At 38.7% G+C, this 27,765-nt stretch overlaps 1 protein-coding gene across 1 annotated transcript in view; it reads left to right on the top strand.

The window, feature by feature from the left end:
• The first annotated feature begins 429 nt into the window (after positions 1 to 429).
• LOC107559439 (neogenin) overlaps positions 430 to 27,765 on the top strand; it is a 168,580-nt gene continuing 141,244 nt past the window's right edge. Inside the window, exon 1 of the mRNA XM_016243267.1 lies at positions 430 to 833. Within this exon, the coding sequence (XP_016098753.1) occupies positions 761 to 833 (73 nt within the window). The 5' untranslated portion in view covers positions 430 to 760. The remainder of the gene's footprint in view (positions 834 to 27,765) is intronic.

The raw sequence follows: 27,765 nt of genomic DNA, 5'->3' as shown, positions 1-27,765 counted from the left end.
TTGTTCCTCAATGTTGTGCATTTATTTAGTCAGTTATTTCAAGTAAAGTTTTAAGTTAAGCTTTACAAGTATAAGCAAAAGGTTTAAAAACAGGTTGCCAGATCAAGGATCAGGAAGATCCTTGTGTGTGGTATTTCAAACATATGGATTTATAATTTAATAATTTATGCATTTAGCAGATGCTTTTATCCAAAGCGACTTACAGTGCATTCAGGCTATACATTTTTTACCAGTATGTGTGTTCCCTGGGAATTGAACCCACAACCTTTTGCACTTTTTTTTTTGCAATTTAAAGCCATTCCAGGCTTTTGGGGTGGCCACGTGAGATGAATCCTGATCTCTTTGTGATCCAGTTCCGGTTTTCCCAGGGTCCGATCTGAATTCCTGCTGTTCTCTCTCTCTCGCTCTCGCTCTCTCTCTCGTCCAGACTGGCTTTCTCTCTCTCTGTCTCTTCACCTTTACACATTATGTCTGCACTGACGCCTCTCATTTCTCTCCTGTTCAGCTCGGCGTTGGTTTAATCTCGGAAATATGGATTGACTTTGATTTTACTCGGTCGCCTGTTGAAGTTTTAAAGCGCATTTCTCGGGCTGATCGTGCCTCTGCTCAGCGAGCTTCATGTTTCCTTCGGCAACTTTCGGAAGTAACTCGTTGCGGATGCGTTCACACTGCTGAACTGATCCGTGCGCGCGATCCGAAGGATTTTAAATACGGATCGAGTTCGAGGCTTTTCACACTTCTTTTATTTGTGTTTAAAGTGATGGCGGAGCGGGGAGCCCGGCTGCTCCTCTCTCTTTTCTGCCTCACGATCATAGTTTTACATGCTGAGAAAGGTAAGATTCATGAGCATTACAACTTTCTGTAGTGCGACCCGCCGTCTGTTAGTGTTAAAGTGACAATTTGTGAAAATGTATGTAAGACTATGTGTGACTAACATTTAATAACTTGTACAACTATCACAACATCAAGGATTTTGTGCAGTTCATCGAGCACGCTCTGTTCAGACAGACTCATAAATCAAAACATAGGTGTAATATCGCTTTTTAATCTTTATGTTTGCCCTGAAAAGGCTCATTTTAACTGCAAAGGTGTGACCTCCATTAACACCTTCACATTTTCACCTGAATAGAAAACCGCATTCCTTTATTAAATAATAAAAATAAGTAAATGAAGTCTCGTTAATTATAGGCTAATAACCTCGTGTCTGTGGAAATCAGTGCTTTTCACGCACTATTGGAGTGTCATATAGCGCTTAGACACGGTCTCTGTAAGAAGTCGTAGATCTTTTGCATCATATCTTGTGGTTAATCCATGATATGTTTTGTACAGAGGGCATAAATCGAATAAGGTATTTGTTTTCACTGCACACCCTGTTGAAAAAACCAGCATATGCTGGTTTAAGCTGGTCCTTTGCTGGTTTATGCTGGTCTGTTGCTGGTTTAAACTGCTCCTTTGCTGGTTTATGCTGGTCATGTGCTGGCAAAGGACCAGCAAAGGACCATCTTAAACCAGCAAAAGGACCAGCAAAGGACTTGCATAAACCAGCAAAAGACCAGCTTAAACCAGCAAAGGACCAGCTTAAACCAGCAAAAGACCAGTTTAAACCAGCAAAGGACCAGCTTAAACCAACAAAGAACCATCTTAAACCAGCAAAGGACCAGCATAAACCAGCAAAGGACCAGCATAAACCAGCAAAGGACCAGCATAAACCAGCAAAGGACCAGCTTAAACCAGCATCCCAGCGTCAAAACATACCTACCCAGCATATGCTGTTTTTTTTCAACAGACTTGGAAGAAAATGAAAAATATGTGTTTCGGGAAGAACATCTACCCTATTTATTTGGGTGGCTGTGCAATTCTGGGTTGAAGAGTGAAAGTGAATTACTTTGCTCTGCTTGAAACCAAAAAGAATATACCTGGGACAAAAACCATTGCTTACATATAATATTTACACTGAAAAGACAGCACAGAAGCTAGATATATACCTGAAAATGAAAGGTGCATTTATACAGATCGGTTAATGCTGCACGTAGGCAACATAAATGTATTTACACTGATTATAATTTCTAAAACATTCCTTTTATAAATAGGAAATTGTGAATAAACAACTTTTATTAATAATTAAATATAAACTCCGACATGACATTAGCAAAGTTAAAGATTGCATTTCATTTACAAAGAGCCAATGCAGCAACAGAGGCGCCTCTGATACAGGGACCGAGCTGGGTCAGAGCTACCATATTACTCTTTTATGTGCCATTGCGTTGTATTCTGGCACAGAATATGGATCCAGCATAGAGCAGCCCTAACTCGGCTGTGTAAATATGCCTTTAGAGAAGGTGGTTGTGATTTCGCTTCAGAGCAAAGAAATTGAATCTATCAATCTTTTGTTAGTGCATTCGTAACACTTGTTCAAATTGAATATGAAAAGGCTCACATTTAATTTGCGTGATGCATCATTTAACTCTTTCATTAGTATTGGCAACATGCTTTCACTAGTTTGGATCTGTGAGCTTGTTTATTAGGATCACGTGCGGAGAGAGCAGGCCGTAGTGGAGTTTGCGGCTGGGCTGTCTTGCGTGCGGAGGCTGATGAAAGCTGCTCTGCTGCATGAAAAGCAATGTGCTGTGGTAAAAAATCACAGGCTTTGCTGGAGATCAGTACAAAAGAGAGGAATGGGGGGCTGGGTGGAATGGGCAGACTCTGTCTGGAAAGTAATAAAACCAGGAGATTAAGGGGGGAACAGGGAGTTCCTTTGGGAGTTTTGATTGATTCCAGAGAATTGGACCTAGGTGGTTGTGATTTCGCTTCAGAGCAAAGAAATTGAATCTATCAATCTTTTGTTAGTGCATTCGTAACACTTGTTCAAATTGAATATGAAAAGGCTCACATTTAATTTGCGTGATGCATCATTTAACTCTTTCATTAGTATTGGCAACATGCTTTCACTAGTTTGGATCTGTGAGCTTGTTTATTAGGATCACGTGCGGAGAGAGCAGGCCGTAGTGGAGTTTGCGGCTGGGCTGTCTTGCGTGCGGAGGCTGATGAAAGCTGCTCTGCTGCATGAAAAGCAATGTGCTGTGGTAAAAAATCACAGGCTTTGCTGGAGATCAGTACAAAAGAGAGGAATGGGGGGCTGGGTGGAATGGGCAGACTCTGTCTGGAAAGTAATAAAACCAGGAGATTAAGGGGGGAACAGGGAGTTCCTTTGGGAGTTTTGATTGATTCCAGAGAATTGGACCTACATGCGGAGAGCGAGTTTCAAGTTACTAATTGTGGGGTCCCCTTCCGAAAATATGTGTTTATTTGAAGCACACGTATGTGAATCAAAAGCAGTTTTGAAAGTTCAGGTGACCTACATCTCGCTGATGACGGCATTCCAACTTTTCATTGTGCTGGAAAGGAAATGGGCATGTCTTCATGTAAGAGTTTTTTTTTTTTTTTTTTTAAGTTGTCATTGCATCCTTTTTACATCCCATCTTATCTGCATAATCCTGCTGGGAGTGAATTGTGTGCTGATGGCTTCCCTGTGGACAATGTAAACATCATGTTAAACTAAACACCCTCACAACCTTGTCTGCAACCATTCAGTGCCGTAAGCGATCTGCTTCCTTCGCAGAGGCCTTCATTGCACAGACCTAAGCAGGACCTCAACAAAAGGACAGTGTTATTCTAACAACGCTTTTTTTATACCTGGTTATTATTATTTTTTATTTGGTATTATAAATAAAATAATAGATTTTTTTTGAGTGGCTCATTAGAAAGCTTTACAGTGCTGTATTCCACCTATTTCACATCATTATAAAACTAGTTTAGTAAAAAACTTAGCATATTATAACATCAAAATTTCAGCTACTGTAAATATTCACCCTAGAAAGCAAAAAAAAAACAGGCAATAGTTTTAGGCAAAGTAATTTGGAGGGCAGAATCCATTGACTGAAGCCATACACTCTGTCATTGTCTTTTCATGCATGCAGTTTGGATAAGCTACAACAGGTAAACATGTCAGCTGTGTGGATATAGTTTACTGTTCATAAAAACTTTTCTTAAATACCAATGTAAATCTAAACTACCATTGTTCTGAAATATCGGAAGATAACTTCTTACTATAGAAATGTACTACGGCTGGTTTATTACATAATGACAAAACACCATGAACAACACACAGAGTTCCCCATTTTAATTACGCAACTTTATTTTTGGTTTTGGTCTTCAGCTAAATGACATCTTTGATTTTGGATTTGGTCAAAATATCATTTTGATGCCTCACTATTACCACTACATATATAACTATTTTATACATACATACATACATACATATATATATATATGTATATATATGTGTTTTTTTAAGAAAAAAAAGTACCATGGCAACACAATGTTGTTTGCTATTTAAACTTAATTATTCCGTGCAATGGCATCCTTCTAATGGCATCACTGGACCATGGTACCAGCAAAGTGCTTTTTAGTAAAAGCTTTGTTGTATTTAGCTTATTTTGAGAATGTAGAGATATATATTTTTTATCATAGATAAATGTATGACTTTTCTGGTAATATCCTTGTCAGTGCAATAGCCTGTTTGGCCATATAGCAGTGTGTTGTTGTGCATTATAATCATTATCCAAAGTCATCATTACTGTTGCAGCTGCATGTTTTCAGATGTCAGGGAACAAAGAGGATCAATATCACAGTAACAAATTAAGTATTGTCAGCAATTGAATCTCGCTGGAAATAGGGCGTCACAATAAGCTCCAGCTGAGAGATCTAGCCTTCAGTATTCTTTATTAATTTAGATGGACAGTGGGCCCTTGGCTAATTGCCTAATGTGCAAATGATTACATAATGACAAAACACCATGAACAACACACAGAGTTCCCCATTTTAATTACGCAACTTTATTTTTGGTTTTGGTCTTCAGCTAAATGACATCTTTGATTTTGGATTTGGTCAAAATATCATTTTGATGCCTCACTATTACCACTACATATATAACTATTTTATACATACATACATACATACATATATATATATATGTATATATATGTGTTTTTTTAAGAAAAAAAAGTACCATGGCAACACAATGTTGTTTGCTATTTAAACTTAATTATTCCGTGCAATGGCATCCTTCTAATGGCATCACTGGACCATGGTACCAGCAAAGTGCTTTTTAGTAAAAGCTTTGTTGTATTTAGCTTATTTTGAGAATGTAGAGATATATATTTTTTATCAGATAAATGTATGACTTTTCTGGTAATATCCTTGTCAGTGCAATAGCCTGTTTGGCCATAAAGCAGTGTGTTGTTGTGCATTATAATCATTATCCAAAGTCATCATTACTGTTGCAGCTGCATGTTTTCAGATGTCAGGGAACAAAGAGGATCAATATCACAGTAACAAATTAAGTATTGTCAGCAATTGAATCTCGCTGGAAATAGGGCGTCACAATAAGCTCCAGCTGAGAGATCTAGCCTTCAGTATTCTTTATTAATTTAGATGGACAGTGGGCCCTTGGCTAATTGCCTAATGTGCAAATGAAGGCTTGATAGTAGCATGTAAATGGATTATGATTGATGGAGTTATTTGTTTATTGCACTAGAGGCAAAAGTGCTGGTTAATAATTTGACCTGATATTTGTCAAAATATAATTTGGGGTTCTTTGTGAAGAAATCAAACCCTTTCATTGTCCTTGTACTAAGCGATATGGCATTGTGTTGGTATGTTTGGGAGGACGTGTACTTATTATTTCATGCTATATTATGCAAAATTGATTTGGATTTGAATTAAATGGAATTGAATGGATTACCTACTACATTCACCAAAATGAGGATACAACCAGAGCACACTTCATAGGATACTGTATCCCAGAATGCAATGCACTCAACTTTTCCCGCTATCTACATGGATAGTCAATATCATCTCTGTTTCTTGATTTGCCATTAGATCAGACAGCGAAAATGACTCAGAATTGGAGTGTAAATGTCATATTTTGTTTCAATGACAAATGACAATGTAAGTCGTGGTTTCAAACATGCCACGTAGTGAGATCATATGGCAACAATTCAGCATACTACAGTTTGTTGTTCAATGTTCAACAGTTCAATGTTGCATGCGGTTTCAATTATTATTTAAAAAAAATAGTACAGTATGTACTGCACAGTGTGTAGTAAGTGGTACGTTGGCTCAAGTATTCCATTACAAGTAGGGCTGGACAATAATTCAATATCAATATGTATCGCGATATAATTTTTTTCAATAATGGTGATATGATTTTTAAACACATTTCCGGTATTTCGATATACGTTACCAGTGTTTCCCATACATTGATTTATTTGTGGCGTTTGACTTCGTTGAATAAACATGAGCACTGCACGTTTCAAAATCAAAACGCGTCGCTGGTGTTTTATATGAATGTATCTCCGAAGGGAACCGACTGTCTTCAGAAAAGTTTCGATGGCATTTTTATCTGATAAAGTAGCGTTCATGAGCGGAGCTGCTTTGTTTACAGCTATTACTGGAGAAACCGTTAGTTCCACCGCTCTCACAGCGCCTCCTGCTGGCAGACAAGCAGTTTGCATTTTCAATAATAAACCCATTTCCAGCAACATGCTTTTGTTGTTGCTCTATTTTTTTGTTTTCTGAAGCAACTCGGACAACAAACAACTCATGTTTCATACTCGTTATCCTGGTTAATGCACGTTCAATCTATAAGAATAATCAGCCTACACTAACAGTCAAAGGTTTTTGAACTAAGGCTGAATACCAATAAAAGGTGAACATTTATTTATTTGCGCCATTTTTTTCCTAAAATATTATATAGTTTTATAGGAGTAGGTTTCATAGAGTTGGCAAATTAATTTTTCGTAAGTTTGTAGGTACAGACATCTGTTGTGGCCGTTTTTATGAGGCTTTTTTAATAGTGTTCATATCGATATCGGAATTATATCGTATCGACCGAAATTAAGAAATATATCGTGATATAAATTTTGGCCATATCGTCCAGCCCTAATTACAAGCTTGCCTTTACTAGATTGGCTGTGCCAGGAAGCCTTAACATCAACACTGCTCACCAGCATTTCTTTTTTGGTGGTCTCTAAATTGAGGTATGAATGGTTAGAGCTACTTGTGAAAATTTTAGTCCAATTATTGAAATGGTGAGTATGAGATTATTGGAAAGATTTCGGACGATCCAAGCCAACCCTACTCAATTCTGCGCCATTACCATCAGTAGTGTATCATTATGTTACTGAGTGCACTATTTTAGTGTAGCATTTGAGAAAATGACCAGTCTACGCAAATACACATGAGGTAGTACGGCTTTTTGTTGTTGAAGGAATTCCGATGAAATGGTCATGCCTACGGAACGTTTGGTGGTCAACACCCTCATTTGGGATCTGCGTGGTTGCAGTTCCCAGTGGATCTCTGTTTGCGGGTGAATTCTTTCTGCCATGTCTCTTGCCAGCCTCAGCAGCTGGAGAAGATTATGATGCATGTGTGATATGAATGCTTGTACTTGGTGAAGTGAAGCAAAATCCAACTAGAGGTTCTGATAAGCCATTTGCAGTGTCTTCCTCTTGAGTGTGTTCACCCTTACAAATCCAGAATTAGGCTAATATTAAACTATTTGAATAGCTCCAATTATGTGGAGCTATACGGTATCTTTTCTTTTATTAGTAAAGACACAGCATTATTACTATTGCTCACATGTAGGGTTAAAGATTTGAACAAAGTTCTTAGAATGTAACTCGTCCTGCACCAGTTGTTTTGCAGATGCAAATCATAATCCAGTCTTGGTATTGGATATATATTGGCTTATATTAAATATTTAATTGTAGATTCTCATTTCCCCTATTTTTACAATATTACTCTGCATCAGCCAGAATTTTACATCACTTGTACACCCCTTAAGTACATCGCTTAACTTGAAGGAGGACCCGAGTTGTATGTAGGGCCAAGAAACTTTGTTTGTTATGCAACAAAGATGTACTAAAAGCTGAAAAGGATTGGCTTTGTGTTTTTGAAAAGTTGCGCATACAGATGACAATGTTGTGAAAACGATCCCTGTTCACACAGATTCGCGAAAATGACAAAAAAATTTGTATTAAGCATGCCAGGCCAGCAGTTGGCGATGTCACCTGGTAAAGAAACACTACGTGCCTGCACACAACACGTAATATACATGTGCATGATGTTAACGTTTTCACAAATTTGCGTTTTTGTAGTTTACAAGACAATAATGGTATTGGTTTTTTTAACTTGCCCTTTGAAACACACTTTCAAAAGCAAACACAACTCAGTTTTCTTTAGAAAATAACTATTTATTCTGTATTGTGCGTATGTGTGATTTCTCCACAACTTCCAGAGTTCTGTTCTGCATGGTTCTGTTCTGAATATTTCACAGTCAGCACCATACTGCTGATCCCAAATGCTGAACTAGAGCAAATAAGAGCTCTCAATTGTAGAGAACCATTTTTCCATGTGCAAAACTGGTCTTTTCTCTGCTCAGTCCAAATAAAACCCATTTATTGCTGACCCAGTTAGTTTGGAATGTTTAGATTTTGTTCTTCTTTCCGACAATGCATGGGCAGCTTGGCTGCTCACATGCACTAGCATATTAATTAGTATTGTTCTCGCTCCATCTTCCTGTGCTGGTAGTTGAGCAGTCATGAAATGGGGTCTGCTTTCTTTATGGCCTGTTGTGTTGCATTCCACTTAATCACAAAAATCTGAAAGGACCAGTCATTACAGTCTCCACACACCTGCTGAATATGCTGACAAGTGAACTTGTTCTGTATTTCCCTAGATTCGGTTCCCAGTTCTCAGCAGTAAATGTTATATGTGAGTAACGACAGCATCAACTGATATCTGTGCCAAACGTCCCGGCAGACTAAAGCTGTGAAATCATTGAAGGTGATTGAAGCAGCCTGTTGTAGTTGCACATTGCTTGAACGCTGATGACGGGCACTGCGGGGCCCTTCCCTCACGGCTCTGTAAAAAGGCCTCAGTGTGGCAGAGAGCTGTAGTCTGTAGATGTATCACTGAAGATGGATTGTGAATAAGCTCAGTGCCAGTCTGCCTGAACTCAGCTTGTTGCTCTTGGCAGCTCAAGACGCGCTTAAGATCTTCTCGACGCGCCATCCTGAAGTTGGCTTTTGGTTTATCGCAAAGGTCTGGAAAGGGCTTGTCATACCTGCCTGCTCGAAAAGCAAACACTCCTTCCTTTGCTTAACCAAGGAAGTGTGGAAAATGGAACACTGGGACTCGAAATTTGAACAGTGCAGTATTTGCTATTTTTTTTTAATGTAAATTAGTAACCTGAATTTTCCAGTTGTCACTAATCATTAAAGGTGTAGTTCACCTGAAAATTGACATTTTAATATACTTTACTATGACAGTGTTATAAAATCTATATATTCTTTGATTCCGCAAGATATAAAATTGGAAAATTTGAATAATATATTGATTAATCTTTTTTCATATTACAATGAATGTGAACTGGAGCTGCAAGCTTTGAAAAAGAACGACATAGGAGTGACTAAATGGTGTAATATTCGCAGGATGTGGCAAGGTTTTCGCTTTGAGAAATGGTTTCTTAAAGGGGTCATATGATGTTGCTAAAAAGAACATTATTTTGTGTATTTGCTGTAATGAAATGTTTATGCGGTTTAAGGTTCAAAAAACACATTATTTTCCACATACTGTACATTATTGTTTCTCCTCTATGCCCCGCCTTTCTGAAACGCTTCGATTTTTACAAAGCTCACCGGTCTGTAAAGCGAGGTGTGCTCTGATTGGCCAGCTATCCAGTGCGTTGTGATTGGCGGAATACCTCAAGCATGTGACAGAAATGTTAAGCCCCTTACCATATTGTGATGCCTTGTCCTGGCACATCGGTCTGTAAAGCGAGGTGTGCTCTGATTGGCCAGCTATCCAGTGCGTTGTGATTGGTGGAATACCTCAAGCATGTGACAGAAATGTTAAGTCCCTTACCATATTGTGATGCCTTGTCCTGGCATGATGAGACAAAAACATTAAAAGCCATTATAAACGAGGCATTTGTTGCATCCAGGGAAGACCAAACAAAGTAGTTTCTCTTTCACAGCGAAACACAGTGTCACACACGGCGGGCTAGAGTGAGCGGAGGCCGGCTTGAGTGAGCGACGGCGGGCGGGCTTGCGGCAACCACATGTGGCGACCCTGGACTGGACTCCGCTTCGTCCACGGTGAAAGCCGATCCGGCAATGCACAGCGTGAAGTTGATGTATTTCCTCAGCGACCAGCATGGATCAGCTCCAGGCATGACGAAGCGGATATCGTCCTCTATTGGAAGGCCAGACAAAGTAGTTTCGCTTTCACAACGAAACACACAGCGCCTTCACAAAATGGTGGCAGCGGCAACAACAATAATACTGCGAGAATAAAAGTTACACCTTCTTTCTTTGCGTGAACATTTGGGTGCCGTTATGCAAATCTTCCCACATCGTGACGTAGACATGTGGGGGTTTGTTAGAATGAGCCGTTTTAGGTAGATGTGGTTGACTCTTAACTTTTATAAAGAATATCTCTTTGGATTTGAGACTTTAGTCTTTGCAACTTTACAGATCTTCTTTATGCACCAAGAGCTTGTAACACTCCAAAGAGAAAGGAAAAATTTTAATCGCATCATATGACCCCTTTAAGATGCTTTTTTGAATATATTTGTTAGAATGCATGTTAATTATGTATTTCATAATTGAAATTAGTGCTGGGCGGTATGACCAAAAATTTATATCATGGTATTTTTCTAAATTATACTGGTTTCGCGGTACATGACGGTATTTTCTTTTTCATGGATGACCGGGCTATGCGGTTGTTTTGGCTATATTACTTTTTTGTCTCATGCAGCGCACTGCTTGCGTCTGAGTAACAAACTAAAAAAACAACATACAAAAAAGTGCATGTGATATCAACAGACGAACTACGCTCATTTATAATTCCAAACAATCAGTAAGCGACAGGTGCTAGGAAACGCTGTTTTGTACTCATTTATTGACGAGTCGACTGCGGTGCGGCCAACTGAATGTGCTGCTTCTCTGCCGCTCACTGCACAGAACAGACGCCGAGAGAGGCGACACTTCTCCTGGAAAGTCAGACCTCACATTCGCGGGACAGCGCTGGCGAAATCTTCCAACTGAACCATAGCTATGGTTTATCCAAAAAAGTCGCTAGGTTTGTCAGTATGAATAGTCTATGGAAAAAAGCCGCTAAAAGGGTCTGAAAGTTGCTCAATCTAGTGCTAAATTTGCGCTCGTGTGTGTGAGATGCGTGCGTGAGCTGATGGCAGGGGGCGGTGGATATTTGTGGCGGTCAATGTGGATATTGTGGATGAGTTCTTCTGTATCATCACATTCTATTAGTTCTACAGCTTCAGTTTTGGCACTTTCACACGTAGTAACACATATAGCTGTTCCCTCACCACAGTGCAACAGTGAAAAAGGACCCCTTTCAAACAGTGTCGCGTTTCGAACATTGTTTAAGTGACATACAGTATTGCAGTATTTTAAAAATTCATATCATGACAAAAATAAACACCGGTATTCGGTATGAACCGGTATACCACCCAGCACTATTTGAAATGTTTACAGAATCTCTGTTTTTGTTAACCTAGGTTACATCATATGCTGTGAATACTGTATCTAGCCTGAAATTAGTCTTTCAAAGAGGTCAGGTGAATACAGTTGCTTTTGTGATTGTGAGGATATGCTCTTTATTCTCTTTATAAGTCCTCAAGAAGGCCAGGAAGAGCTGTGCTTTACTTAAAGGCGCAATAGAAGATCTTGGAAAATGCTAACTTTAGCCTGATAGCACTGAAAGCGAAAGTCCCACCCTCCCTGCAATCGCAGTCCAAAGCCATGCCCCCTGAATGCATATACGCTCACTCACAGACCAGAGTACCAGAGACAACATTACTACAATAGGCTACATCAGCGGTTCCCAATTCCGCCCCATGTTCCGAAGTGAAGTAAACTTCAACGTATTTCCCCCGCTCAGTGAGGAGGGAGCAATGAACACTGTGTAGGGATCATATCGATCGGAACACAGTTCATGCACGTAGCTCACTTCTAACGAGCTGGTTCTCTGAATCGGGCGTGCTAACTAAGCGAGACATTCAAAATATGCAGAGCGGGGGGCGCGAGGACTGGATTAATCGCTGGACTACATCATGCGTCATTCACCGGTGAGAAAACTTTAAAAGTACTACAATACCAGGAAGGAAGATCGGGTTGTTGATGTTTGCCTGCCATCCTCGCTCTGTCTGTACAGCGTGAGTGAACGCGCTGATGACGTATCCTGTCTGCGCGAACAGGGTGCGCAGAGGTATGCAGATACATATGTTGACAGGCAGGTAGGAAAGCTTATTAAAACGCTCGGACCGAGCATTTTGATTGGACGAACATTTCTTGGTCCTACGCCTTCCACAGAATATATGAATGCGTTTAGACCATTTAACTTAATGATTGCTATCAGGATGTGAAGAGACTTTCAACCAGCATAACAAAAAATGTTTCTGAAGACAATCACCTATTACACCTTTAACTTATGGTGTTTCACATCACGCTCAAATTAATGTAGATTTTTACATTTTCTAGACATTGTTATGGTGTAAGACAGTTTGGGTGGTTTCTAGGGTTTTCTTGTTTCCATTTATAACTTGAAGCTGGTCTTGCAGCTGCAGTGCTTGCAAGATGAGAAGAATTTCCTCCCCATGGTTAGGATCAGCAGGAATGATGAATACCAGCTGCTCTGGGTCCCTGACCTCAAGAATTGACCTCTGACCCTATGATGGATAAATGCAACTAGAGAAAAAACAGCCAGGGGAAGAAGATAAAGCCAGAAAAGCACCTGCAGAGTAGACCTGACATTCCAGCACTGGACCCTTGGACACGTGTCACATGATCCCACCGAGTGAGTTTGTATGGAAGGGGGCATCATTAAAGGGAGACCAGCTGTTGATGTAGATGCCTAATGAGCTGTTTTATGGAAAAGACTGGATGAAAATGTATATTTGACCAACTACCTGTGGAATGAGTATGCCTACGTGGAACCTGCGCCTACAGAAAATCCACAGAAAGCTTCACAGGTTTCCAGAGAATAGTAATTTCACAAAAGTGTTTCTTTGAATTACAAAAATATAAATTTATTTGATTATTTTTTCCCTTTATCCAACATTTCATTAGTGATTCAAAAGTAATTTTCTTTTGAAAAGTTCTAAACACTCTTGAGTTCACTAGTAACTTTCAGCTGCTATTAAGAGTTTAGTACTCTGAGCAGTTTAACACATTTCACCATTTAAATTCATTCTGCAGATTGCATGTGGGCCTCGGAATAAGTAATTGCTTCTACAGACCTATGCAAATGTGCCCCTTTGCAGTTAGGTACACTAAAATGAAGCAAATTAGCTGGGGGACGATCTGCATTTAATATTTGACTAGATTAAAGAAGGCTTTTTTTCAGAAGCAGAGGAAAATCCTTCCTGGGATTCTTTTTTTTATCTAAGGTACACAAATAATATTTTTCTTGTTTCTGTTGTCTCTCACCTTATAATAAGGTTTGATATGGGTAATTGGACAATTTTGGAAGAGATAGCATTCGCCCCTGATTTTCTGCAGTGGTATCAGGCCCATTATGTTCATCAAAAAGCAATTACAGGAAGCCACTATTCCGGGATCTTTTTACGTATGGTAATTATACAAAATACTACTTTTATCTTCCATTTCTCACCTCTAGACACTTACACAATCGCCCCACTTAATCTGAATTAGCCTAAGCAGAATCATGTACACAATAACTTGATGATTGGATAATTAGCAGTTGCAATCAGATGATATCACAGTCATTACCCTTTACATCTTTTCTGGGGCAAAATAGACAATTTGGGTTTTTTTCTATAGCTAGTTGGGTTTCCCCGAGGAGTTCCCAAAAGAAGATAAACCTCTTCACTGGGCATTCAGAGCCTTACTGCTGCTGCCTGCATTCCCAGCATGGCTGGGCCAGTAATTGACAGTCAGGGTGGTGTCACATATTGCTTGCCGAAAAGAGAGGGGGGTCAGGGGTTCAATTGCTCCCCCTGGGTAAGGCCTTAGATACATAGAGACTGTACAGCTGCCCCACACTGAATACAGTGGTAATTAATTTCTAATGAGGGTTGGACCACTCGCTTGTGCCAGCTTGCATTGAGCCCACAGGCTCCAGACATATTCTTCTATGCCCCGTTTATTTAAAGAGTGTGTAATATTCTCCAGTAGGTCAAAAGTTCCATTCCGCTTTATGATGTCGACTCTCCTCGTGTAATTTCTCCTAGTAGCTTTTCAACTATTTTATTTTGATTAGATCGCAATATGGCGATATGAAAAAGATTTGTCTTTTCAGTCTTATGTGAGATTAAATGAAGTTTTTTTTTGCACTCTTGCTTCTAGTTCAATAAACTCATCCCCATTCAGTTAAGTTTTTATATAGTTACTCTCTTTCTTTCTCGTTCATTGCTCTTAGTGGAAGTGTGCCTTCAGTGCATTCAATTGCTTTTAATTAAAGTAGGTGACTTGTATTGTGGTTTTGGGTCAGTGCTGAAGCGGCTTGTATTGATAACATTTCCTGAGAGGAAACTGTACTGTGAAATACAGGAAGCCATTAGGAAGTCTGGGCCTCACATCTATCTGCAGCCTGCAAACAGTGTCCAGCCCCTTGTGTAAGCACTATGGATGAGCTTTAGTGCTCATGAAGATCATTTTGTTGTGAAATGAACAACAAAGCCCACAGAAAAACACAGTATTCTGATTTCAATCAGCCAACATTACAAATAATTGAAGTGATCTCTGAGGCAAAATAGAGTTGATGTTTTGGTTATTTAGTTTTTTCACTAGAAATATATGAATGTTTATCTGAATAAACAATATTAACATGTAGTAGTTGCTAAGGTGCTCTAAATTTTTGTTCTTGCATTATTGTGCAGTTTTTGTACTGGATGGTTGCTGGTAGTAATGCGACAACCAAAAATATTTGGCTACAACAGCAAAAGAAAAAGGTTTTGTTCGAGGGCCTAAAACATTGATCGAAATTTGCTGAACTGTAGAACTGTGCTACAATTGGTTTGTTGGTACATAATTGTTGGATGAATGAATGCTTTGGTTTAATAAAAAAATTATTTTGGTGCATCACTAGTGCTATGGCGTTAATAATTGGTTTCCTACTGGTCCATGTCACAAGTTCTCTTTGAAGAGGTTTGCATAAATTGTAAGTTCAGTTGAAGAAACAACACAGCTCTAAGTTTAAGATATTAGTCAAATTTCATGTACGTTCAAAATTGGTATGACAAAAATGTTAAGGTATAAGCAATGGTAATAGTAATGCTTGTAAATGAATACTGTTTTTGGAAGCACTTAGAATTTTTTTACTTTTAATCATGGTTTTCAATATTCAGTGGTTGCTCTTTGAAATTTGTTGATATCACCTCACGAGCCTTTCACAGCAGTCATATCTCTTTTTTTTGACTGATGTTTAGTTTAGCCTTTAGTCTTTCAATATTTTAGAGAACCAAGAGTCTGCATAATTTAAGTGTACTCGGAGCGATGATCTTTAGAATGAGATTTACCTAATATAAACCTACGTTCATTTCTAATGCTTTTTTGTGCACAAATTGATTTTGGGTCCTTGACGAGCTCTGGAACTCATTCAGGTTGTTGTTATTGAACCCTTGTAACTGAATTACTCAAGGTAAACCTTTCCTAATATAATTTCAAGCTTTGCCATCCATTTTCATCCAGCGAGTTCTTTCCACTAATGAACAAGTAAATGTGACCGTTAAGGTTGTGTGTTTCTGGTGCATGGCAAATAAAAAAAAATGTATGTTGTCTACTTGCACTTTAGATTTCTTCACCAGAAATGTTATACGGAGCATTGATCACCCATGAAATCACATATCGCCAAACATCACTCCAGAACCTCAGTGGAAAATTGACTAGTAGTTAAGTGGTTATGGAGCTGTGCTGTATTGGGCCCCTGAGAACCTCTGTGATGCCTCGCTACGTCTATCCCGTTGTGCGCTGCTCCTATTTGAATTTCAATCAGCGCTTGATGTGTTGTTATGTGAAGGCATGGGGGATGGAGGTGAGCTGGAATATGTGGCGTGACCAACAGAGGAACTCATTTGAGGCTCATTTGTGTCCGCTCGTGTCCCAGGGGGCACATGCCGTAAACTGCTAGCCGCTGGGCTTGCAAACATGTCTCCAGCTAGCTCGTGCTGATCTCAGACTGGAGGTTGTACAATCAATATTAACTCCCTCCCTGCCTCCTTCTCCTTCTCTGTTGTGTGTCACGTCATCATGTGCTGTCACATCTACCACACCTTAGTTTGCTATATTGAATTAAATGTGCTGTGGTAGCAGCATTGTGCCTTTAGCCCATGTCATTCACTCCACGGGGGTTCACAAGCTTAATTGTCTCCTGGACTCCATTAACCAGCCATATGTTTTATCGGTATTTACCATAATGTGTGATTGAATTATTCCGCTCGTGACACCTTGTGTTTCTTACAAATGCATCGCATACTGGGAAATGCTAATTCTGCCGTTTCTCTACCTTTCCATATGGCACCGAATCTCTTAGGTCTCTGCGGTGATACCAGCTGAGCAGTTATTTTAAATGAGATTGTAGCCGACAGTGTGAAAAAAGACATTTAAGGAGAACGAAAAGGACAAAGCTTGCAAGATGAACAACAAATAATTCATGTTTTTCAGGTAGTAGCTCCACCGAAAGCCACATTTGATCCATTTCCCCTTGCAGCCGACTTCCATTAATAATGGATGCTAGTTTCTCCCCCATCGGAGTCTTGCAGGGTACAAATTCCCCCTCCCAGCCCCCCACATTGCTCCACTGTGGTTCCCATCATTGACTATCCCGGTTAGGTTCAGGGCTGAGCTTATACATCATATCGCATTCTGACTTGCTCCTATTGTTGGTTTAGCCAAGTGCATCAGGAGGTGTCTGCTTTGTTGTGTTACAAAGCCAACTGCCAAGAGATGACGTTTTAATAGAAATGCTGCTCTCTTTTGTTGAGGTCACATTGGACAATGCTTCAGATACCTTCATGCTGTGCTAAAGGAGCCATGTGGGTTTTTTTATCCTTCTCTTTAGCAGTGGCACAATGCGGAGAGGTCAGGGGCTGCATGAGCGCTAGAGATTTATGGCTAGTTTAGAGTTGAAGAGGAAAGCTGTGAGACATGCCAAGTGTATGATGTAAGAAACTGGCCAGGCTTACTCCCACTGCCACAGCGAATGAAGAAAGTGATGAATCAATGAGGAAAATTAAAGCATGCCTCATGGTGATCTGATTCAGAACTCTGAATCCTGGGGGAAAAACTAGGTCATGCCAGTTTAGGAGGGTCAGGCTGGCTGGTATGTGCAATATGATCGCTGGTTTGTTGGAGGTCTGAGACCATGTCTAACCAGCTTAAAGGAATATTCTGGGTTCAATACCAGTTAAGTTTATACAACAGCATTTGTGGCATAATGCTGATTACCACAAAAGTACATTTCAATTTATCCCGTGAGGTTACCGTGAAGTACTTACAATGGAAGTAAAAGCATAAATGCGGAGCTTATTATAAAAAGGTTAGACTTTACAATAAGGTCCCATTAACATTAACTAGCAATGAGCAATATATTTGTTACAGTATTTATCAATCAGTATTTGTTGTTAACGTTAGTTCATGAAATTGCTCATTGTTCGTTCATGTTAGTTGAGGTCCATTAAACAATATTAACATTTGATTTTAATAATATACTAGTAAATGTTGAAATTAAAATTAACTGAGATTAATAAATGCTTTGAAACTATAGGTGCGTTCACGCCATATCGGAATTCCCGTAATTATGAGATTCCAACTTGTAAAAAGCGTTCATGTCCTCGTAGAACTCGTGATTACAACTTGTGAACTGGGAGTTTTCTGAGAGCTACGACTTGTACCATGTGACCACTGTACCACCTGACCACCACAGGCTCTGTTTAGGCGTTGATAGTGTTGCCATAGAAAAGCATAATTCCGAGTCCGAGGACGTGAACAGCTCCGAGTAGAACGTCACGTGTTGTCATCTTGGAATATGGCGTGAATGCAGCATATTTTTCATTGTTATTTCATGTTAACAGATATAGTTAACTAATGTTTTGTTTTGCTTTTTAACGTAACATAGCATTTTACATTAATTTGTCTATTAAAGCTGTGCAAATAACACCAGTCTTAGGTTGTTTAAATAATTTTTACATTCTTTTATGCTTTATGATGTTGTGGTTTCATGGCAACGAAATTGTCCGTTTAGTAAGTGATTTTTTCTCTCTCGCTAAAACATTGTTAACGCATATTCATATTGTAAGTTAAGTCTATTCAATTGAAATTGTGAGTATTTCACCATTTGTAGATTGGCTCCATTCATCATTGAATTGAAACAACATTGAACTAAATTAAGCTGAATAATGACACTATTATCTTCTATAGAGCTGCTTTGCAGTTGAATTTGTTTCATAATTGATGAAATTTATAACAAATAACACCGTTATTTTCCATTAATGTTAATTAATGCTTCGAAACACTATGTATTAAAGTGATATCTAAATAAATGGTTTTGAAAAACATTATGCCACAAATACTTCTGAAGATCATCTACCTAGTTGAAACTAGGACTTTCAGGTGGTAGTTCTGCTGATCAATCTTCTAGACCAGCTTGATTTCAGCTAGATTGTTCAGTAGTGAAGAACCACCTTCTCAATCTAATAACACATCCGCCTCATTTAATCACATGCCAGCATTACCCATAATCCTCAGAAGCTCTGCTGCCACTGAAATGGGAGCCATGAGATGTGTATGAGGATATGCTGAGAGGTTTACTGATCCGTTGAGGAGCTAGTCAGTACTATCACACTGTACAGAGGTGTCTGGATTGATCTGGCATAGTTGAGTGGGCTTCTGGAGAACATATTTCCACTTTTTCCCATTTCTGGCAGTAGCAGAACCTGAAGCATTATGTTAGGCCAGCGTTCAGATGTCCATCACACCACCACCATTAACTGTAATTGTTAGAGAAAGAGCTCTTGTGTCTGGATGCGGTCTGTCTGAATCACATCTCTTCATTCCCACGCTTTAAAGATCTTCACCCAAACAGGTGTTTTTCTGCCTGAGTTACATTCTTTTAGGAGCTTATTAAAACTTGATTTTAGAAGTCGTTTTTAGTGAATGCTGACAGCGCTCGTTTAGTAATGTGTGTAAACAACACCTGCTTGAACTTTGCGAATTACGCAAATCATGAAGGCTCAGTCTACAGAGAAGTTTATTCATTTGATAATTCATCCACTCATTGTGTGTCACTAATTTAACTTCTAGTTTTTCAGTATTGGCTGCAGTGAAGCACTGAGCTTGGTGAATCTCATTTTCTTTCATTTGAAATTCAGTTTAAATCTCTTCATTTCTTTTCAGTCGTCACAATGTTAAAAAATATTTCCAGGGCTTCTAGGGTGTTTGTCGTCCTAAAGGCGATTTCTGCTGTCCATCAGTCTTTCTGTCATCTCATTGATCCCTGTAAGTCATGAATATGTAGAAGAGGCTGCTGAAAAGGAGATGGGAGGAGTTATTGATGTTTGACATTGAGAATGTGCTAAAATAGCACTGGAATCATTTTCTCTCTCGGAGATTTTACATCCATTTTGTTCACTTGCTTTATTCAGTATTACTGTTGGGAATGTAGAAGGTCTTTCTGTCCTTTTGACATTGTATGGTTTTAGGGTTGTGTTTGTGTCTTTGAACTCCCACATCACCTCAGTGTTATTTTAGTATTATTTATATGCTGTTGTAATATTTATTCATGTTTTGAGTTAACGTTTATTTATATATTTTCAGTTTTCATTCGTTTTTGTAATTGTATGTGCTTTTGTCGTTTCTAATGAGCTTTATTTCAGTTATTTAGCCTAGGTGTTGCTTATTCATCCCTGCGAAAATTAACCATGGTTTTATTATAGTAAAAGCTACTACTAAATATTGTAGAAACTTAATTTTCTGTAAAGTTGCTTTGCAACGATTTGTATCGTAAAAAGCGCTATACAAATAAACTTGAATTAATTTGAATAAAAAGTAGACTAACCTTGTTTTTTTTTGTAAATTATACCCCCAGTGACATGAAGTCAAAAAAGTCAAAAATATATTTATGTTCTGAAGTAAAAAAATATTGTAAGAATGGTGTATTTTTATGTTCTGACAAAAAAAAAAGAATAAATAAGAAATTTTGGTGGAAATATTTTTTAAAAAATTGTCTGCTGAATCAGTCATGTGCCGAAACCAAAAAAACAGAAACATTAAAAATATATATATCAAAGTGAGGACCTATAAAGACCATCATGAATGTGTCTCATGGTCAGTAATATCTCCTAATTTGACCTTTTTATGACTAGTTTAAAATGTGTGGGAGCGATGTAGGATGAGATTTCTAACCCTAATTCTTAGGAATAGAATATACCTAATAAAAAAATCTTGTTGGTTTTTACTTATGAATAATACTACACCAGGGATAGTAAATAAAGTTAATGAAGTAGCCTATTATTAATATACGACTAATATACTTTATTTGTCCCACAGGGGAAACTGTTACTAATGATGGAAATAAACTGAAATATTGTAATCAACTGTCATCCATACGTATTCATTTTAATAATATTTATAATAATTCGTATGATTTTACATGAGAAAATCATGTCTGTTATTTTGGTTTGTGAGATCGGAGATGGCGCTGCGCACTTGTGCAAACATTCAGGAGGACACAAACTTCTTGAGAATGCTGCCCCATGACTTTTATTAATAAAATAGATTAAATAGCCTACTGGAGAGACGCACAGACTCAGGTAGGCTAATTCACACAGGCAGCTGTCACCCCTCTCTCCCTCTCTCTCAATCTCTCGAATAATTAATTCAAGTAGCTAAATGTTATAATTAATTAATTCAAATAAATGTGCTCTTACTGCACTATTTCATCTCTTTCTGATCTGAAGCAGGCAGAATGCGGAGCTAACGAGCTGTAGCTTCGCGTCAGGTGGTTCTTGCCTTCACGTCGTGCATTAAAATCGTTCAATGTACAGCAAGCCGTGCATTATCCCTTATGTATTCGCTCTTTAGCAGCAGTTTTTTACAGCAATATTTAAATGACACCCTGGTCATTCTTGGTGTACCCAAAATGGTCCCACACTATCGACAGGCATTTCTCTGGTGAAATAAAGCTTCGCTGTTTGGTCCCTCTGTTAGTTCATCTAATGCATGTAGTAGCCTCCGTGCCTCTGATAAGCACCTCATTTTAAGCTGGTGCACCGCTAGTGTAACTTTTTTCGTTTCGCGCAAGCTGCAGCAGTTCCGTTCCGTGTAACAGAAACACTCGGTTTTGCGGAACCTTTACGATTAATTAACCGTGACGTTTTAAAGTGTGGGTAATCGCGAAACCGGTTAATCGCTGCATCCCTAGTAGTACCTAACCATAAGCAAGAACTATAGTACAATAGTAAACACACTTCACCTGTAAAACAGATGTGACATCAGATAGTTATGAATAGACGAGCAGAACTCATGATATATGGAGACCAGGCCTGTGGCAACAAAACTAACTACATATACTATATATATATGTTTTTTTAAATTATGATTGCACTTACCGTTAACACTGGTGAACCTCAAAAGCTACTCAAAGAATTCTTACCGATCACATTTAGAAGAGAGTGTGTGTGGAGCACCATTCATAGCAGTGTTATTTGCCCGTTGCCATGAAATATGCTAATTGCTTCTGTACAACTGCTGTAAAAGCAAATATTTCAGCTGCACCACAGACGTGAATATTTTTCATAAGCGGCTGGCATAAGCAGGGTTACATGTTATTATGAGAGATGCGCATGAATAGTGCATGAGTAATGATTGAATACTGCATATCAGATGTCTAAATCTGTGTCTGCTGGAAAAAATGATCGTTATGAGATGGTGTCATAAAAGACAAGGCAGGCATTATTATATTAGTTCTCAGATATGAGCGTTTCTTCACCCAGGGGTAAAAGTGCGTTTTGAGGCTTTTGTTTTGATGCTCTGTGTGTGAAGCATCACACCTGGAACAAAAATCTGACTCTGATCACAAATGACTCGAGAAAGAAATGGAAAAGTGACGTCTTTCAGCCACTGCTGTGTTCTGAATACATTTCTGCCTAAATTTAGTTGTACTGAGACCCATTTTGTCTGGTTACTGTCTAGTGATCAAGAAAACACCCAAAATGTTCCACTTGTTTAAAGAGGGAACTCAGTCATGTAAACGCTCTTTCACACAGCACATAAATGTTCAAAGGGAATCAAATGAGCCTTATTTTGAGATGATTTCTATTTCTTATTGTGTGTTTGTGTTGGTCAGTGGCTTGGCAGCATTTTTACATTTCCAGCAGACTTTTAGCAAGCATGGATGGTTTTTAAAGGGATTGCAAGGGTAAATTATAATCTTTACACTCTTTAATTAAGCGTACCATGTGTGGTCTTGGATATTTTTACATGTTGAGTTTGAACGTTCTCAATCTGTTTCATTTAGACTGACACCTCCCACACAGAGTTTGGAAACGTGGTGATAATGTGGATGTTATGCCCAGCTATGGAAAAAAAAACAGATCATGGAAAGAAACCACAAGATTTCAAACTGGCGAGCGCACAATCCAAGAATTCATTTCGAATGATGACTGTGTGGAACTTGATACAGGGTGTCCACTAGTCCTTAAGGGGGTCATATGATGCTTTTTTAAAGATCATTATTTGGTGTATTTGGTGTAACAGAATATGTTGACATGCTTTAATGTTCAAAAAACACATTATTTTTCAAATACTGTACATTATTGTAGGTCCTCTATGCCCCGCCTCTCTCAAACACGTCATTTTCTACAAAGTCCCTCCTTATCTATGCACAATCAGCTTGTAACAGTCCAAAGAGAAAGGAAAACTTGAAATCGCATCATATGACCCCTTTAAATGTCTTGAAATGTACTTAAAAAAATATAATGTACATTAATTTATTTTCGAATGAGTCTCCTATGCTCTCCAAGGCTACATTTATTTGATCAAAAATACAGTAAAAACAGTAATATTGTGAAATATCCATATGTTCATTTCTCTCAATCAATCCTTGCTGAATACATGTTCCTCCGTCTCCCATGGACATTTATTAGCATCTTCCAATGCTGCATCCCTCAATCAGTGGCTGGTTTTCTCCCATCGGAACAGGAAGCCTCCTCCCCCCTCACTTTAACTGCCCCTGCCCATGGGACTTCATAAATATCATTTCATCCAGTGGAGCCGCTGACATGGAGCAAAGGGCCGCCATAAATAATTCATCTTTAGTCCTGGCTCCCTGTTTAGGAATTCACACCACAAGATCTTTACTATGCAGGTTTGGAGCAGTTCATGATCCAAAGACCCCTCTCTCATACTCTGAGAGAGAGAGAGTGTGTGTGTATGTGTGTGTGTGTGTGTGTGTGTGTGTGTCTCCTCAGGTCCTTTCCAATATTTTATGTACACCTTTGGTCTTTGTACAGAAAAACCCTTGATCTTTGCCATCTTCTTTCTTTTGCCTGGCCGTGCTTATTTCTTTTTACTTTGCTTGGTACTTGTCTTTTTTGGGGCAATATTTTGTTTAAGGCAAAAATGTAAAATAGATTTGATTTGAAATCTCTCGCTGCCTCAAAAGCGCTGGTTTCAAAGATTTCCTTTCATTACTTATTCACAATCTCTTAAGTCTTTAAGATTCAAATATTCCCCTAGATGGTTTTATACTATTAGTCTTGAAAGGCTTTTAGAATATCTTCAACATTAATCTCTTTTGTTTGAACAACCTTTTTTTTCACATAAACACTTTTATTGCCACCTGTTCATGAATAAGGGAAGGTTTTCTGTGCTATTAAAGTGGACTTTTTCTATCTGGAAGAAACTTCATATCTGTGTGATTTGTTAATTTAAATGTTTTCTTATCAAATTGCAGAGCTATATTAATTTTGCAGTATGTACAGTGATTTTCTGTGAATGTACAGATGACAAACTACATTTAGCCTACAATGCAATGCACTCAACTTGACCTTTCATTTTGAGTGTGATGAATGTGGAGACAATGTGTTACACTACTGCATTCGGTTTCGCATATTATAAAAAAAAAATACTTGGAGTTATACTTTGTTGCACATGTATTCCATTTCTATCATATATTCAGACCTTCTCTGTAGTATTGTTTATCATCAATGCCGTTTTCATGTGTTAGTTGTAGGTGCAGTTTGGCAGTGAAACCGGAAGATTCAACTATCAACTGAAGCTCAGTGGAATGCTGAGAGGAATTCTGGGTAGGATAATACAGAGCTTAGTGAAGCAGAGGCATATTTGCATGAGTTAGGTCTGCAGAGAGACAAAACAGCACTTCTGCATAGCAGAAACAGAAGCAAACCTATTTTTAACATAAAAGATAATTCAATCACGATTTGCATGATCCCATAAGAGATTTGTTTGAAGTTATTGTCTCTCTTTGAGAAACACAGAAAGCCTGAAAGCATTTTGAATTGGCTTATAGATGAATGGTTGTTTCTCCCTCTCTCGGCATTGCATAATGCAAGTAAATGCTATTTGAATAGTGTCTTAGGGTGAATGTTTTCTCAGCAGAGACCATCGCTGACATTTCCAAACAATGCTGGTACAGAGCTCTATGAGATCTGACAGCAAGGCTTTGCTCCTGAGGCACTGTCGGTTGTCTTTGTACAAATTGGTGTCAATCTTAGCAGTTTAGTTTGGCCAGTAGACAAGAGTCTCTCCGTGAAGAGCATTAGTGCTGCTGACTGCCCTGTGTGGACGGCTCTGCTGTTTTCTTCCTGGCTTCGCTGATTTACAGCAGCATGTTTCACAGACATACTGTCTTAATCCATTACCAGAGGAGTGCTCTGGCTTAAAGGGATAGTTCGACCAAAAAACTATAATTCTGTCATCATTTACTCACCCTCATGTCACTCTAAATCCATATTACTTTTGTCTTCTGTTGGCCACAAATGAGATCTTATGCAGAATGCTCACACTGAAAGCCAGTAGGGACGAATGATATCAAGTTAAATGACAAAAGCCTCATAATGGTTCATGCTATTCAAATGCTATATTATAGTTATAGTTTTTATTAATAATTTGCATTAGATTTTATATTCTGTGTTCATTTTAATATTTATTATAATATATAAAATATTATCATTTTTATAATTACTTTATTTCAGGTTTAGTTTGTTATTTTAGTACATTAGCTTATATCAAATTAAAAAAATTTAAATGTTACCTTGCTGACTAACTGAAATAAAATATTTTTTTGATATGTTTCAAGTGCAAAATATTTATTTATTTATTGATTGATTGATTGACTGATTTATTCATTTATAGATTTATTGATTGATTGATTTATCCATTTATTTATCTATTGATTGATTGATTGCAGTTTTAGTTATGTTAACTATAATAACCCTGGCTATATTTCAAGTGCAAAACAGACCAAAACTTAAGTCAATATTCACATAAAATATTCACCACAGCTTTTACATTTCATTTGCAGTTCTGCATATTCAAACTTTTTATATCTTGGTTATGAATCAAAGGACAACCAGTGGCATTTGGAATCACTGACGCCAAATTGACATCACAATGAATATTGTTGCAAACATGAATGAGATTTGAAAGCTATTTCTCATCATGTTCCTCGTGTATTAAGATGGCAAATTTTGCAAGCTGGTTTCAAACACATAACCATATTTTAGTTTATTTTAGCATGTATGCTAATAGTTTTAATAAGTACTTTCTTGTATATATTTGTGACCATGTTCTCTTTTTCTAAGGAACGATATGTATTTGATTGATTATCTTCTTGTAATTCTTCTGAAATGGGATAGAAAGTCAGCGATACCAGACCTCTTTGTACATGAATAATGGCTGTGTTTATTTCAGCTTTATTTGGCCTGAAATTGCGCCAGAGAGAGTCTATAAAGAGGGCTAAATTGATTTTAAATGATATGTATTGGGCAGTTCATTAATACGGCTAATTGACCGTGTGAGGGAACCATCATGTTGTTTGGCTCGGCGCTGTACAGATGCTGCCTCAGGAACTGACGGCCCCACACAGTCATGTTTTTATTGATTGTTTCTCGCACCCTTTGCTCCATAACAGTTGTCCAAGGCCGCAATAAACAATTAGCCTGTATCCACTCTACTTATAGCCTCAACATGCACCTTCGAGCCTGTGATTTAGCCAGGGGAGGATGTTGGCGAACGAAGGCACCCCTCAATAGCCGAATGTCCCCCATCCCACCCCGCCATGCAGTCATAGAGGGCGGAGAGATGGGTGTAATCAGTCAGAGCCTCCACTCCCCCCATCAGTGACTATCCCACACATGTATGGAGAATGAAGATAAATGCTGCTGTGGATGGGGATCAGGCTGCTCTTTTATGAGGCCCTGGAACTGTGACAGAGATATCTCCCCTTCAATACCTCCTCACAGGCCTGACTACAGTCAAATCTTGTTACTTATCATAATTTATTACACGGCTCTCTGGATATGATTCTGTTTGGTCAAATACAAGTCAAGTCAAGTCACCTTTATTTATATAGCGCTTTTAACAATACAGAGCCTCAGGAACTGACGGCCCCAGACAGTCATGTTTTTATTGATTGTTTCTCGCACCCTTTGCTCCATAACAGTTGTCCAAGGCCGCAATAAACAATTAGCCTGTATCCACTCTACTTATAGCCTCAACATGCACCTTCGAGCCTGTGATTTAGCCAGGGGAGGATGTTGGCGAACGAAGGCACCCCTCAATCGCCGAATGTCCCCCATCCCACCCCGCCATGCAGTCATAGAGGGCGGAGAGATGGGTGTAATCAGTCAGAGCCTCCACTCCCCCCATCAGTGACTATCCCACACATGTATGGAGAATGAAGATAAATGCTGCTGTGGATGGGGATCAGGCTGCTCTTTTATGAGGCACTGGAACTGTGACAGAGATATCTACCCTCCAATACCTCCTCACAGGCCTGACTACAGTCAAATCTTGTTACTTATCATAATTTATTACACGGCTCCCTGGATATGATTCTGTCTGGTCAGATACAGCATTCTGGATTCAAATATTTTTGAATAATATCCACTTAAAGGATTAGTTCACCCAAAAATTAAAATTCTGTCATTAATTACTCCCCCTCATGTTGTTTCAAACCCATAAAACCTTCGTTCCTCTTCGGAACACAAATTAAAGGTCCCATATTTTCAAAACTGAAATTTCCTGGCTTTTTTCACGATAACTGAGGTCTAGGGGCTATTTAACTACCATATAAGTTTCAAAACAGTCAGTCCACAGTAAAATGCACACAGCCTGCATAAAGTAGCTGTGATTTTTCACGAACCGTTGTGACTTACGTAAAAAGTTGACGTCAGAACTACACAGTCACCGCCTTCAGTCACCACCCCGAGCACTGCCCACAGTCCCACTCTCCTTTTGCCAAACCCCCAGACAACATCGCGTCCATGCTACTGCTGAGCAACAACAACACGGAAACATGTCGAAAAGGTTAACTTTAACCACGAAACCAGATCAGCCGACCTGTAACGTTACACTCTCACTCAAAGGATGGACGAACTGACAGGATTGTTACTATGAGGTGGATCACATCTAACGTGTA

Source organism: Sinocyclocheilus grahami, unplaced genomic scaffold (genome assembly GCF_001515645.1).
Source record: "Sinocyclocheilus grahami isolate Dianchi unplaced genomic scaffold, SAMN03320097.WGS_v1.1 scaffold685.1, whole genome shotgun sequence".
In the NCBI taxonomy this organism is placed as follows: domain Eukaryota; kingdom Metazoa; phylum Chordata; class Actinopteri; order Cypriniformes; family Cyprinidae; genus Sinocyclocheilus; species Sinocyclocheilus grahami.
Note: the sequence above shows the minus strand (reverse complement) of the source record. Positions and strands in the feature narration are given on the sequence as shown.